The 14,306-nt window shown below is 24.4% G+C and overlaps 1 protein-coding gene across 6 annotated transcripts in view; it reads left to right on the forward strand.

Annotated features, from left to right (window-relative positions):
* Nucleotides 1-13,939, forward strand: part of LOC103576863 (protein tramtrack, beta isoform) — a 32,884-nt gene extending 18,945 nt beyond the window's left edge. For 5 of the 6 annotated variants that reach the window (XM_008557273.1, XM_008557270.3, XM_008557274.2 and 2 more), the window contains exon 4: nucleotides 12,493-13,939. In XM_008557273.1, coding sequence (XP_008555495.1) covers nucleotides 12,493-13,259 — 767 coding nt within the window. In that variant the 3' untranslated portion in view covers nucleotides 13,260-13,939. Of the gene's footprint in view, nucleotides 1-1,924; nucleotides 5,854-12,492 lie in introns of those variants that run through there. The other variant, XM_008557276.3, reaches the window with a different exon arrangement.
* The last annotated feature ends 367 nt before the right edge of the window (nucleotides 13,940-14,306 follow it).

Raw genomic sequence — 14,306 nt, forward strand, 5'->3', positions numbered from 1 at the left:
GACACACATGAAACGCGATACACATGCAATGGGGGTGGACGCGTCTTGCCTCTGTTCACTGTTTCGTCGCTTCCGCCTTCTCTCTCTCCCTTTCTCTCTCTCTTTCTTGTACATGTGTGTAAGAGTGTATGTATATATGAGAGTATGTTTGTACGTTGATAACGTCCACCACCAACGACGATAAATTAAATTAACAATTAGTCAAAAAAAAAATTTATGTATTATATATTTTATTATTCATTTATTTATTTAAAACATATACTGCAATAACACGCGAAAGAGAGAGCGAAAGAGAGAGAGATAAGGGTTTAAATAGCCGAAAAAAAAATAAATATATGTATAAATAATAATAAATAATAATACATTTATATATTTTTATTTTAAAAAAGTGGTAAATATGAATTTTTTTTCTTGACTTTTTAAAAAAAGAATAAAATTATTTTTTATATATGTACATACATATATATAAATATGGATTAAAAATTCAATGACAATAATAATAATTATAACAATTGATAATAAGCAGAGTGCTCAAAGATTGTGAAGATTCTTTGAAAAATAGTGACACGTGATTATTTTTGTTTTTTGCACACAGGTGAGTTGAGAATTGAATCACCTTTGAAATCTGTCGTTTATTTAATATTGCGCGGGGAAGCGAGGGACTAGGGAAGGCCAGCCGTAAATAATTTAAAAAAAAAAAAAAGAAAAGTACCATAAATATTTAAAAAATTTTAAATTAAAAAATAAATTTTAAAGAATTAATTTACATAACACCACAATAATTACTTTTTTTTTAATTTTTTTTTTTACAACAATTAATAACCGCGGAGAGAAGGAGAAGCAAGGACGATGAGAATATAACGTTCTTTTATTTATTTATTTATTTTTTTTTTTTTAAATTTCAAATATACGTCCTCGTGATTAAATTCGCAGATCTTTCGCACAATAATTGCGATGATGACTGCATCATATTACTTGTCTTGTATACTTTTACTTGATGATTATGATGACGTGCAGCAGCAGGTTGTGCAAAGCACAATAAGATTTGTACAATAATAAAGTATATAAGCAACTAAATAAATTAGTATGCACACAATTTATTATTTAATAAATATATCAAGTTTGTGTGCACGCATGTGAGTCTCGATGTTTATTTAATTGCGACAAAATTTATTTCGTTGATGATTTTAAATATGTTATATTTATGGATGGACATTGTTCTTAAATATTATAAATACGGTCACTAAATAACAGACCATTATTGTGCGCTGGTGTGTGTGATATGTCTGTTTGTGTGCGTAAGTGTAATAAAAGAGAAAGAGAGAAAGAGAGTAATTGAAATTAATAAGAGGAAAAATGGGAACAATGTGAGGGTGGGTGACGAGACACACGCGCGTGCGCACACTTGGGCGATTTAGAAAATATTATTAATTATTTAATTAAATAATTAAAAGAACGAGTTAAATTTTTTGAAAAAAAAAGACAATTAAGTAAACAAATTATTTACTATTAATATTTTTAAATTAAAACGGTTGAATTTTTATTTACAGTGACGAATTTAGTTATTTTGCTGGCTCTACCCTTCCTCTTGCTTCCCCCCACAATTAATATATATATATAAATAATTAAATAAATAAATAAATTAATTAGAAAATAATTGAACAAGTTTGTGCGGCAAGGGCATAATTTTCCCAAAGTACTTTTAACGTACGTGAATTTACAGTTGAATTGTAAGTAATGATTGTATTTAAATGCTCTTGCGTACTTATTTATTTAATTAATTAAACCGGTATTAGTATACCGCTAGATTTATTTATTATTTATGATTTTTAAAAAAAAAAGAGTAAATAATAAAATAAATAAGAGTATTAGTAATAAAAGGAGGATGTATATCCGTGATACGAGAAGTGTTTGTCGTTTTCAGACGCGGAGGAGTCGTCGAACGGAAGTCATGGTGTTGGTGGTGGTGGCGGTGGTGGCGGCGGCGGCGGCAATAATAGTGGTAACGGTGGTGCTCAATCACCAGCACACATACGTATCAACTTTGAGCGATGCTTTCGCAATGAATACAGCGCAAGTTTGCAAGGAAAATCATCTCTGGGGGGTAATAATGACAGCGTTACAAATCAAGTTGCCACAAATGAAGAACCGCCAAATTCAGACACCGAGTCTGAGCATAAGGTCTCAAATAAAGAGCACCATTTAATGAGCAGTGCCATATTCAATCTTGTCAGCGGCGGTGAGTCTGAAATCAGCCAAAGTGACTTCGAGGGATCATTTAAAGTTGAAAGTGAAAGAACCGAAGGTTCTGTTCGTGATTTTTGCGTTAAAGAGGGTGATGTTTATCGGTGTACTGTTTGCCATCGCACTTACACACATATAAGTAATTTTTGCCGTCACTATGTAACATCGCACAAACCTAATGTCAAATACTATCCATGTCCGGTTTGTTTCAAAGAATTTACGCGTAAGGATAATATGGTGGCTCATGTTAAAATAATCCATAGTTTAAAGCCACATATGAGTTTAGGCAGCTCTAGTATGGGCCAGCAACGGTAGGCCATCGCTCACATTTTTTTTTTTTTACACTAAAGCCAAATAAGTGAAAATAATTAAATTCTTTTGAGGGAAAATAATAATAATAATAAATAAATAAAAAAAGATAAAGATGGAGATGGAGATTATGCGGGTGTTGTATCAGTCGCATTAGGTTGTTGTTGTTGTTATTGTTTTCGTCATTCATCACCGTCATTTATCATCATTATCATCGTGTTATTATATTATTATTATTATTATTATTATTATTATTATTATTATTACTATTATTATTATTATACATAATAGATTACCTTATGCAGCTGCCAATCAGAAATAAAAATACAAAACACCAACAATATACCAACGAAATCTCCCAGTGGCTTTGCAGTCAGGCACCACCGCAAATAATAAATATAAAATGTCAAATAAAAATTTTTAACTATAAATATTAATGAAAAAAAGAAAAAAAAAAAGGTTTAAATAAATAGTTAGTTATTAGAAAACCCAATAGGTAGATAGAGAATGCGATTGTGGTTTATATATTATGAGTATATAAGCAGGGAGATTGCACGTGTTATTTAATATAAATTTAAAAAATAATAATAAATAAAAATTAAATTGTTGATTATTTTAAAAATATAATTCTTTATCGTTATCGTTAATTTTATTAAAATTTTTAATAATCAAAAAAAATTATATTCTCTGCATGGAGACATTTATTGATGCCAATAACTATTAATAATCTATACTTTTTATTATTTTTCTTGTAGCAATTAATCGATTATTGATAAGATTGTTGATTAAAAAAAAATTTTTTTTTTTTAAAGCAAAAAAAAAAATGAAAGTAGAAACGTTAACGTGCCAATCTCCCTGTGCATGAGGATGATAATAGAGGAATAAAGATTTTTAAAAAAAATAATAAGAAAATATATAAAGATGTGATTGTTATTTTGATGATAAAAATAAAAAAAAAAATAATAAAAAAAACAAGCCAACGCGGGCATTAATTTACAAAATAAACGAGCTTTACCGCTTTAATCTCCCACGCAATAAACATGGGAGTTGCGGATAATATATACAAAAGAATACGTTATTACTTGCAAAGAATTTATATGAAAAATAAAAAAATTAAATTAAATTAAAAAATAAAAAACCCAACCACAAATTTTTGTGTTGCGGTGTAGATAAGTCGATTGTAAAATAAAATTAATGTGAGTGAGTGAGTCAAAAAATTTAGAGCGATCATAAAGCACCTCAGCGCTTTCGCGCTTTAGGTGTGCAAAAGTCGTAATGGATATTGACAAAGTAAAAAAAATTGGAATTTAAATAAAAATGGGACAATTAATAATTATATTATTATTTAATAAAGTTCAAATGGCTAATTTTTACTTTACAATACCACGCGAATGGACTGTTAACATAAAATCAAATATTGCATACGATTAAGTACCTAAGTACATTAATTGCACATTATTTGTGCTATCGAACATGCATCCCATTACATTAAATATTAACACACATATCCAAACAAAATAAGTAAATAATTTAATAAACTTGAGTACGAAACACTAACACGTAAAGTTTATAAATATTTAAAAGAAAAAAAATATAATCATTAAATATTAAAGATTAACATATTGACAAGTACACATAAAAAATAAGGAAACCACGTAGACTGAGTAAATGCAATATATGTACGAGAGACACATATTCGACCGTTCGCCTTAAATTGTTGAGCCGTTTTATCGTCGCGAGCTGTCGAGTCTGATTTTATTATCACTTGATTGTTATATCGTAGGTTTATTTAGTCTTGAGTGGGACAGGAGGATAATGTTTTTTTTGCGTAATCAAAATATTAATAAAGTATATGATAAATATATATATATATATATAAATATATAATGAAATGATGGATCAATTCGTCGAGTATAATAATAAATAGTAAATGAAAATGATACTGAAGTCGGCCGACGTCGAATAGTTTTTGAATTTTTTTTACAAATGATAAATTTAAAAAAAAAATATTCCAAAAAATGGCACTTTTAGTTTTTTTAATTTTCTACATGTGCATATTTTTGATTTTTTTTTTTTTTAATAAATTGTTAAAGAAAATTCGAAATTTTTTGTCTGCTAACTTTAGGATCATATGAGGATACTAAAGTCAGTCGATGTCGAATTACTTTTGAATTTTTTTTAAAATGATAAATTATTAAAAAAAAAATATTTCTGAAAATTGCACCTTTAGTTTTTTTAATTTTCTACATGTGCATATTTTTATTTTATTTTTTTTTTGTTTTATTTAAGTGTGGAATAAATTCGAAAATTGTTAGTTGTCTGGTAACTTCAGAATCATAAATGAAAATGTTAAATATAATAAATAAAATGACTAATAACGGGATATGCAATTTTTGAAAGACTGCTGCAGTGGGACGGTTTTAAACGACACCAAATACAAGATAGTACTGACATTGGATAGACTGAAGGCACCTTTTATAGTAGTAAAACTTAATATTCCGTGTGCCGAACCGGAGCCCGAAAGCCGAAAGCCAATTATTCAAGTACAATATATCTTATTTTTGTTTGTTAAATTTTTATTTTGATCTCGTTAATGGTATAGAGTTGCCATTATTACACATTTTTAAAATATATATATAAATTTTTGTATAAATATTTTAAAGTGTGATAACAACTACCGAGTTGAGAAATTTAAAAATAAAAATAATTGTATATAAAGTAATTAATTAAAAAAAAAATAGTGATGTAGTTAAATATATCCAATTGTCCGAGAAACTTAAATGAGGACGTGGCCAAAGTAGGTAATAATTAAATTTCAATTAATATTGCGATAATAATAAATAAAATAAAAAAGGATGAATGCCTTAGAATGTGCAATTATTCAAACTGTTTTGTTGTCTTAAATAAAAAAAAAAAAAAAAAAAAACTAACCATTTAAATTTGTTAAAAAATAATAGAAATATCATTAGTAGGGACAAAATTTTTGCCTTAATTTTGAAATGTTTGATATGATGGCGAAAATATTGGTTTCATCAAAAAAATTTTGAAACAAAAGTTGTAGGAAATTTAATTTTCTAAAAAAAATCTCTCTTATGATTTTTTTAAACGACCAATAATTTCATCGTAATTCCAAAATTACGATTCATAATAAATGATTCAAATTTTTTATAATTACCAAAATCTTAATTTTGAAATTACGGCTTTTTTATTAGTCCTATGACAAAATTATAAGAGACAATTTTTTTAGAAAATTAAATTTCCTACAACTTTTATTTGAAAATTTTTTTGATATGACTAATATTTTCACCGGAATTCCAAAATTAAGATTCACAATGATTGATTCAAATTTTGGATAATAACAAAAATCTTAATTTTGAAATTACGGCTTTCTTATCAGTCCTATGAAAAAATTATAAGAGACATTTTTTTTATAAAATTAAATTTTGAACAACTTTTATTACAAAAATTTTTTTATACGATCAATATTTTTGCCATAATATCAAAAATTCAACCCAATTAATTATTAATTATCATTTTTAAATTAAAGCAAAAATCCTGGCTCTAATCATTAGTTAAATTTAAAAAACAAAATTTTTTATACATATAAAGAAAAAAAAAATAGATAATGAATAGTTGGTAAAAATGATAACGAGAAAAATTATTATCAAACACTTACTACTATGCAGCGAAAAAAAAAGTAAAATTTAAATAAGTGAGACAAAATAATCAAAGTTTATAACAAAAAATTTTACGACCGCAATTTTTTTTTTTTTTTTTCATATTCGCGTTTACAAGGCTACGGCTATCGGCGAAGGTTTAATAGGCTTACAGTTGCGAAAATAAAAAAAAAATATATAAAAAAACAGCACTATCGTAGATTACTATATTTTGCACCTTACACTTTATATCTCTCACCTCTCATTCGTGTGATAATCGTTGTGACAAAAAAGCAAAGCTTGAATGCTTGTTAAAAAATAAAAAAAAAAAAAAGAAAGAAAAAAAAAAGTAACTACTAAACGATACGACTAGAGGTGGCGATCAAGTTTGTTTAAAAAAATTTTTTTGACTAGTTGGGCATAGATATAAAACGACTAGAGGCTATACTATTATTTTTATTATTAAAAACAAATAAATAATAATAATAATAATAGTAATTAATATTATTATTATTAATATCAATGACAGTTTATGATTATGTACTGCTATTATATGATAATATATTGTTAACGATATATATATATATAATATATATATTTGTAGAAGGGAGAGGGTCGCGATTTATAATACTGTTAAAATAACGACCAAATGCCTAGATTATCGATACAATTAATAATTAAATATCATGCAATTTATAAATTAATAATTCAATCAATCGATCATGTGATTAAAATTTTAATTGCGGCCAGTATTTTTTATTTTTTTTTTTTCACTATCATTGAACGTTGGAAACACAAATATATGAGCAAAATTATAACGTAAAGTACAATTGTTAAGAAAAGAAAAAAAAACTATTTATGATACATTTTGAAATGTTTTATTAATGGACCAAGTAAAAAATATAAATAAAAAAATAATGAATTTAAAAATATTTAAAAAATTAAATTGAGATACAATGGGTGTTCGAACGCTTGTAGAATATAAACTGGCAAATTTATAAAATGAATTATTAATAATTGCTGATTATTTAAAAAATATATATATAATTATTTTACAAAGTGGGTTAAAATAATTAGTCTTAAGGAGGCTACGCGGTCCGTTCTCCCATAATATATAGCGGCAACTGTTTATTTTTTTGTTTTATTTCATTATTAATTAATTAATTAATTAATTGATTTTATTTTATATTAATTTTATTTTTTAGTGTCTGTAATTAAGCTTACGGATAAAAAGTAAGCGATAAATATATAGACGCTATATATATTATATATTACTATTGTAATAATATATATTGTTATATATATAAAATTTGAATTAAAAGTATAACATTAAAGATAATAAATAATTAATAATAATTAATTAAAAAAAAAATAATATTGATGTGACAGCGGCGGCTAGACAGCTTATTGTCTCTAATGACAAATCACGCATGACAAGTTTTTAAACTTGTTTAAAGAAACTAAAGCTAATGAATAAATAATTATAATTAAAGAGCTAAATAATTATAGACAAAAAATCTAAACTAAACGGAAATAAATAAAAAAAAAATACATACATATGTACACACATTTCATATGATAATCACTGAGAGACTAAGACTAACTCAATTTTTAGACAGAGAAAAGAAATGAAATGATGAATAGAATGGATGAATAATAAACAGTAATAAATAAAATAAAAATAGAAGCATTTTTTAAAATTATATATAAAAATAAGTAGACTGTCAAATAAATAATTGAGTGGTTTTTTAAAAATTTAATTTGAATTTTCGGTTTCGTTTTTTTTTTAAATTTAAAAATTTGAATAAAATATCTGTAGGATTGTCCGATTTTAAAAGTAGAACGTAAGGAAAGGAAAAATTTATAAATATATATATACATATATATCTATATATATTTAGACGTGACTCTTTAAAAGTGTTGTGTCGGTTGTCAAACAATTAAATGATTAATGAATAATTAATAATAATTATAAAGAAGATTTGTTTTTAAATGGAGGAAACAGTCAATAATTATGATGATTTATATATTTAAAAAGCTCATTAGCATACGAGTTGACTAATGCTAAGCAGTGTCAATCGTATATGTGAGAAAATATAATATGAGTGGAAAAGTAAATTTTAAAATTGAGAGAAAGTAAGAGAGAAAATAAATAAATTACGAGGCTTAAAAAGCAGACTGTACTATCAGATAGATTTTAATATATATTATTATATGAAATATATATATATATATATACACGTATATATTAAACAGAATGAAAAATAATAATAATAATTAAAGAAACCATAGTTTATCATCGCATCCAAAATATTATTGATATATAATTATTAATTACAGAAGACATAATTATTATTATTATTATTATTATTATTATTATATCTTAAAGAACACATTACTCACACGGGTTACATTTAATTAAATGCGTATACTAAAGTACACACGTAATTAATATCGTTTAATATTAATTATTATTATTATTATTATTATTATTATTATTATTATTATTATTATTATTATATATTATATGTAAAACAAAAGTTATGTCGATTATATTTTAGCGCTAGTTAATAATTATTAATTATAAATTAATATACATATTAAAATATCGTTGCAATGAATGAGAAAATGAAAGAAAGAAAGAAAAAAAAATCATGCGTCAGAAAAACGAATAATTTTTACGATCAAGATTTTGACTTTTTATTTTATATATGTAAAAAAAAAAATTGCGGATAAATATTATTAATTATGACGAGTTTAAAAAAAATGTTCAAAAAAAAAAAAAAAAATAAAAAAATAAAAAAAAAATTGTATTTCAGTGGGATCTAAAATAGTTTAGATAAAATTATAAATCCCCAGTTCGGTGCCTTTTTAATGAAAGAAAATTTTAAAAAATTTAATTAATTGTTATTGAAAAAAAAAAAAAAAATAAATAAAAATTTTCGCACATGCGGAAATGGGGTCCCGGAATGTGTCGGGCCCCGCTAGTGCCAAATAAGTGAGACCTTGTGACATTTAATGGAGAATAAAGGAAAAATAATAAAATTATTAATCAAGTTATACATAAAATTTTATAGAAAACTTTTTTAGATCTTAACGTCTTTTCTGACGCTGCAGGTAGAATTAGTATATTTTATATGCACTAATTGTTTGACTATGACTATCGATAATAATAATAAAAAAAAGAACGGTGTTCAATAGATTATAATGATTAAAAAAAAAAAAAAAACAAAAAAAAAAAAACAAAAACAAAAAAAAAAAACAAAAAAAATTAATTAAATATTAATAAATAAATCAAACAAATGTTGTTATTTGTAGGCAATCACTCTAACCGTTAAAAGCACGACTAACCTGAATCAAAGATTTGTTTTTTTTATTTTTATTTATTCTACAAAATCCAAATTTAATTTTTTCATCAATTGTATCTGTAGCACAATACCAATTTCCTTTATTATTTATTATTAATCTGCTGATAATTTTATTTAACTGATTACTGTTGTACTGTAAGAAAAAAACAAAATAATAATTATCGTGTGCCAATTAATAAATTAATCAGCAGTACATTATTAACACTAAATATTTAATTCACCTTTTTTTAAATAATACTTTGTTACTCACATGGTTATTGTACTTTATGTTTTTCTTTTTCTTCAATTCATTATCAACCTGATAATAGAGTTAAAGAAATTATCTAAATACGTGCAGCAATAAAAAGTGTGAAAGAGAATTCGAATGAAAAATAAAATATTTAAATTTAAACAGAAAAATAAGTAATAATTTATCATTTATACATTCTTTAGTTTAAACAAAATAGTTTTTTTTACATATTACCTTTTATGCTATGAGTTATAAATATACTTTTGAAACAGTAGAAAAAAAACTACTAATTCAACAATAATTTTTTTTAACCAACAACAAACCAAGATAACGTGATGACTCTACTAATCCCACTGAAATAAATGGCTAAGGTAATTACAATTATGTATCACCAGCAAAATGTCATCATTTCTGTATGAATTATTTTTTATTTATTTATTTTTTTTTTCTTAATTTATTTTATGTTTGCCGCGTAGAATGTTTGTAATTTTTTTCTATTTTTTAAATTTAAGTTTTATGTTTGCGATTGTTTTTTGTAGCGGTTGTAATATACGTCGGACAAAATTTTAATTATTGAATTAAGAAGATTCTGAAGTTAGACAATTAAAAATTTTTGGATTTTTTTCAACAAATCAATTTAAAATAATAAAAATCAGGATGATACTGAAATTGACAATTAAAAATTTTTGGATTTTTTTTTCAATAAATCAACTTAAAAAAAAAAAAAAAAAAATATGCACATGTAGAAAATTAAAAAAACTACACGTGCAATTTTTTCAAATATTTTTTTTTCATAATTTATTGTTTTTAAAAAGAATTCAAAAATTACTACGTCGGGTACTTTAATATTTTAAACTCAGCGCTTATAGAAAATTTTAAAAAACTTTTTTTTTTTAATAATTTGTCGTTTTTAAAAGAATCCAAAAATTATTAGACGTCAGCTGACTTCACTATCATTATTAAGTAACAACAATAATATTAATAATTAATTTTTTTTTAATGAAATTATATTTTCATAATAAATTTTGTCCGAAGTATACTCGCGGGTTTTACCGCAGACATTTTTTATTATATGTAAAAAAAAATAATTCTATAAATTTTTTTGTTCTATTCACTCTTCACACTCCGACTGATTCCTCAACTGGAGTTGTATTATTTTATTTTATTTATTAATTAAAATTAATCATGTTAATAAAATAAAAATAAAAAAAAGTAATACAACTCTATGATCGTAATTAGAAAGCACGCGGTTGCTTTTAGCCAAAAATTATATTTTAATTTATCATTTAGTTATTAATTTTGTTTTTTTTTTTCTAAAAAAAACGTCTTGTTAATTTTCACACGTTTTCTTAACTAGAAATTACAAGAGTGACAATTAAGACTTTTAATTCACAAGACGTTTTTTAAGAATTAAAAAATAATTTAAGTTTTTTTTTTATTGTATTATTTAAATATCCACAAAATTATGTAGTTCGTAATTATGATTTAAATAATTATTACAATTATGTTTTATTGAATTTTGTTTTGCATGTTGCGTAATGGTTGTTAATTTATCACTTGTTTAAGTCAAATATATATACATTTTTTTTTAATTATTATATTAAGTAATTATTATTATTATTGAATACTTGGGGACAATTAAAGCTCGGCGAAAAAAAAAATAACTCAAGACGTTAGCTAAATAAATTCTAAGTCATCAGAAGTCTCACCTGAGTTTAAAAAAAAATAAAAAAAAATTTATATTAAAAAAAAAAAAAAAAAAAAAAATTAAGTGTAAGTTAATATGTAAATTAATTATAAATATATTAATTAATTGAACCTGTGGCCATGAAATAATACAGTACAAATATAAAGACGTTTATTATTTACTAAATTAATATGAGAAAGTAAAAATAAAAGGGGGCCAGTACAAATTGATATAGAAATTAATAAATTATCGTCTCTGCTAGTCCTCAAGAATTCTTAACAATTTTATTTATGTTTTTTTTTCAGCTATTTTAAAATATAAATAAACACAAGTAAGGGCATCGATTAATTAATCTCTTGATTTAAATTTTTAAACAAAACAAAGTAATATTTTTTATTTTATATTAAATACACGTACCTATTATTTAAATTCAATAGATTAATTTTTCGTTGTAAAGACTTTTAAATTTAATTATTTAAATATTTTATTGATTTTAAGTTTGACGAGAGATTCTTTCGAATCAAAATACTCGTTATTATTTTCAAAGTATGCTATATTTCTATGATTTATTATTATTATTATTTTTGTTTGTAGATAGATTATATATTGTGCTATGATTTTATTATTATTATTATTATTATTATTATGCGGCAATTTATACGTTTTGTTAAATATATATATTATAAAATATCCCGAAAATATTCATAAATGCATGAATTTAAAATATAATTATATATACATTTATATATATTTATATTTATATTATTATAATTATATAAACGTTGTCGCGCAATTATTAAAAAAAAAATGGTATAATTTTATTTGTCTTTTCTTTTTATTTATTATTTATAATTTATAACCTCGCACTTCCTTGATTCCTACACTAGTTTAAATTATTATTTTGTTAAAAATATTTTCTCGCACGATTTAGTGTCAGTAGTATTATAAAATGTATAAAATTTTTTAGAATGACTATTAAATAATAAAATATATTTTCAGAGTACACATCAATGTCGGAGTCAAATATTGAAAAATCAGGAACTCGTGATTTATTGAACAGTAGAACAAGTTCTCCATTATCTACATCAACATTAGAGTCGTCGCGATCAACACCGACGACACCCTCGACATCAAACACTACAACGACAACGTCAAGTAATACAGGAATGACATCATCTAATTCAAATACTGTTACAACAATAACAACAGCTACAACAACAACGACAACACCGACGACAACATCAGCCCGCAGTGCCTCAGCATCACCAGCAAACAGAGGCACAGGATCGCAACAGTCAGCGGCTAATCAGAGTCCATATGACAGTGGCAACAACAACAACAATAATAACAATAACAATAATAACAACAATGCACCAGGTGCAATGTCAGCTCCAACAGGTCGGCAAGTACCCAAACGTCGCATGCGACGAAGAGCAACTTCACAGTCACAAGATCCAGCAGAACAACTCACTGAAATGTCCGTACGTGGTTTGAATTTATTCCGCTACGCCTCGATATCCGAGGGAGTTTATCAGTGTACTGAATGCGCTAAACTAGACATACAGAAGACATTTAAAAACAAGTACAGCTTCCAGCGACATGCATTCCTTTATCACGAGGGACATCAGCGGAAAGTTTTCCCCTGTCCGGTTTGTGGTAAAGAATTTTCACGGCCTGATAAAATGAAAAATCATATGAAAACAGTACATGATTGCTTCATGCCCAAGGATTGCGTTATGCCCTTTGGGTTTTTCCTACCGCCTTAGTGTGTCCATTCGTTAATTACTGATTATTTTTTTTCTTCTTAATTTTATTTTAAATTTTAATTATCTAAAAATTAAACAACCGCTTAATTTAAAAATATTTAAACAAGGAAAGATACGAGTATTGGTAGTAATTAAACAAAAAAATTAATTAATTATTTGCTTACTTATATTTAATTTCACGGCTAGATTACGTGTATTAATTATTAATAATTAAAAAAAAACAAAGCAATATAGCCAAGTGTAATTAGTTGTTTAGTAGAGATTTATTTTTTAATAAATTATAGTTCATTTTCAAAATTAATGTCTATATATATACATGTATACATATCGTGAAATTTGACCAAGTGATTACGCGATACGATTTATCGTTCGTTTATTTTATTTTATTTTTTTTTCTAATTATAAATCGGTTTTATTACTTTAGTTTTTTTTATTAACCATTTTCACACATGTTTATTATTTTACTAAATTTATTAATCGGCAATAAGTTGACACAAGTACACAGTAATATATATTTATAATCTAATTAATTAACGTTTTTTTTTTAAATCACTATTTTTTTTCTTCGAGTCTTTCCCGTTAAATTGACAATACGAATTCCAATGGTGCGAAACGTTTTGAATTTTAAATACGTTAGTTAATTCGTTAAAAAAAAAATTAAAAATATAAAAAAAAAAAAATAGAGCAAAATATTACAGTTATAATTAAAATATTTATGTTTATAAAAAATAAATATAAACAAATAATTATTAGTAACAAAAGTTTAATTATTTTTGAAACCGTTTCGTGCTGTCCAGCAGTATTCGTGGTATTCTGTATAGTTTTCTTTCAGTACACTGTATTATAGATAAAAGTGCTTGTACGCACATTTAAATATTAATTATTAATTATTATTACTATTAATTATTTTTTTCTTTAGTTAATGATTTACTTATCGCGTTGATGAGCATCAATAATTACTAGTTATTAATATTTTTTATTGTTACTGTTTCTATATTAGTTACTTTCCTCATTTTTATTATTATTAATTATTAATATTGTAGTGAT

This window comes from Microplitis demolitor, chromosome 7, assembly GCF_026212275.2.
Source record: "Microplitis demolitor isolate Queensland-Clemson2020A chromosome 7, iyMicDemo2.1a, whole genome shotgun sequence".
Taxonomy (NCBI): domain Eukaryota; kingdom Metazoa; phylum Arthropoda; class Insecta; order Hymenoptera; family Braconidae; genus Microplitis; species Microplitis demolitor.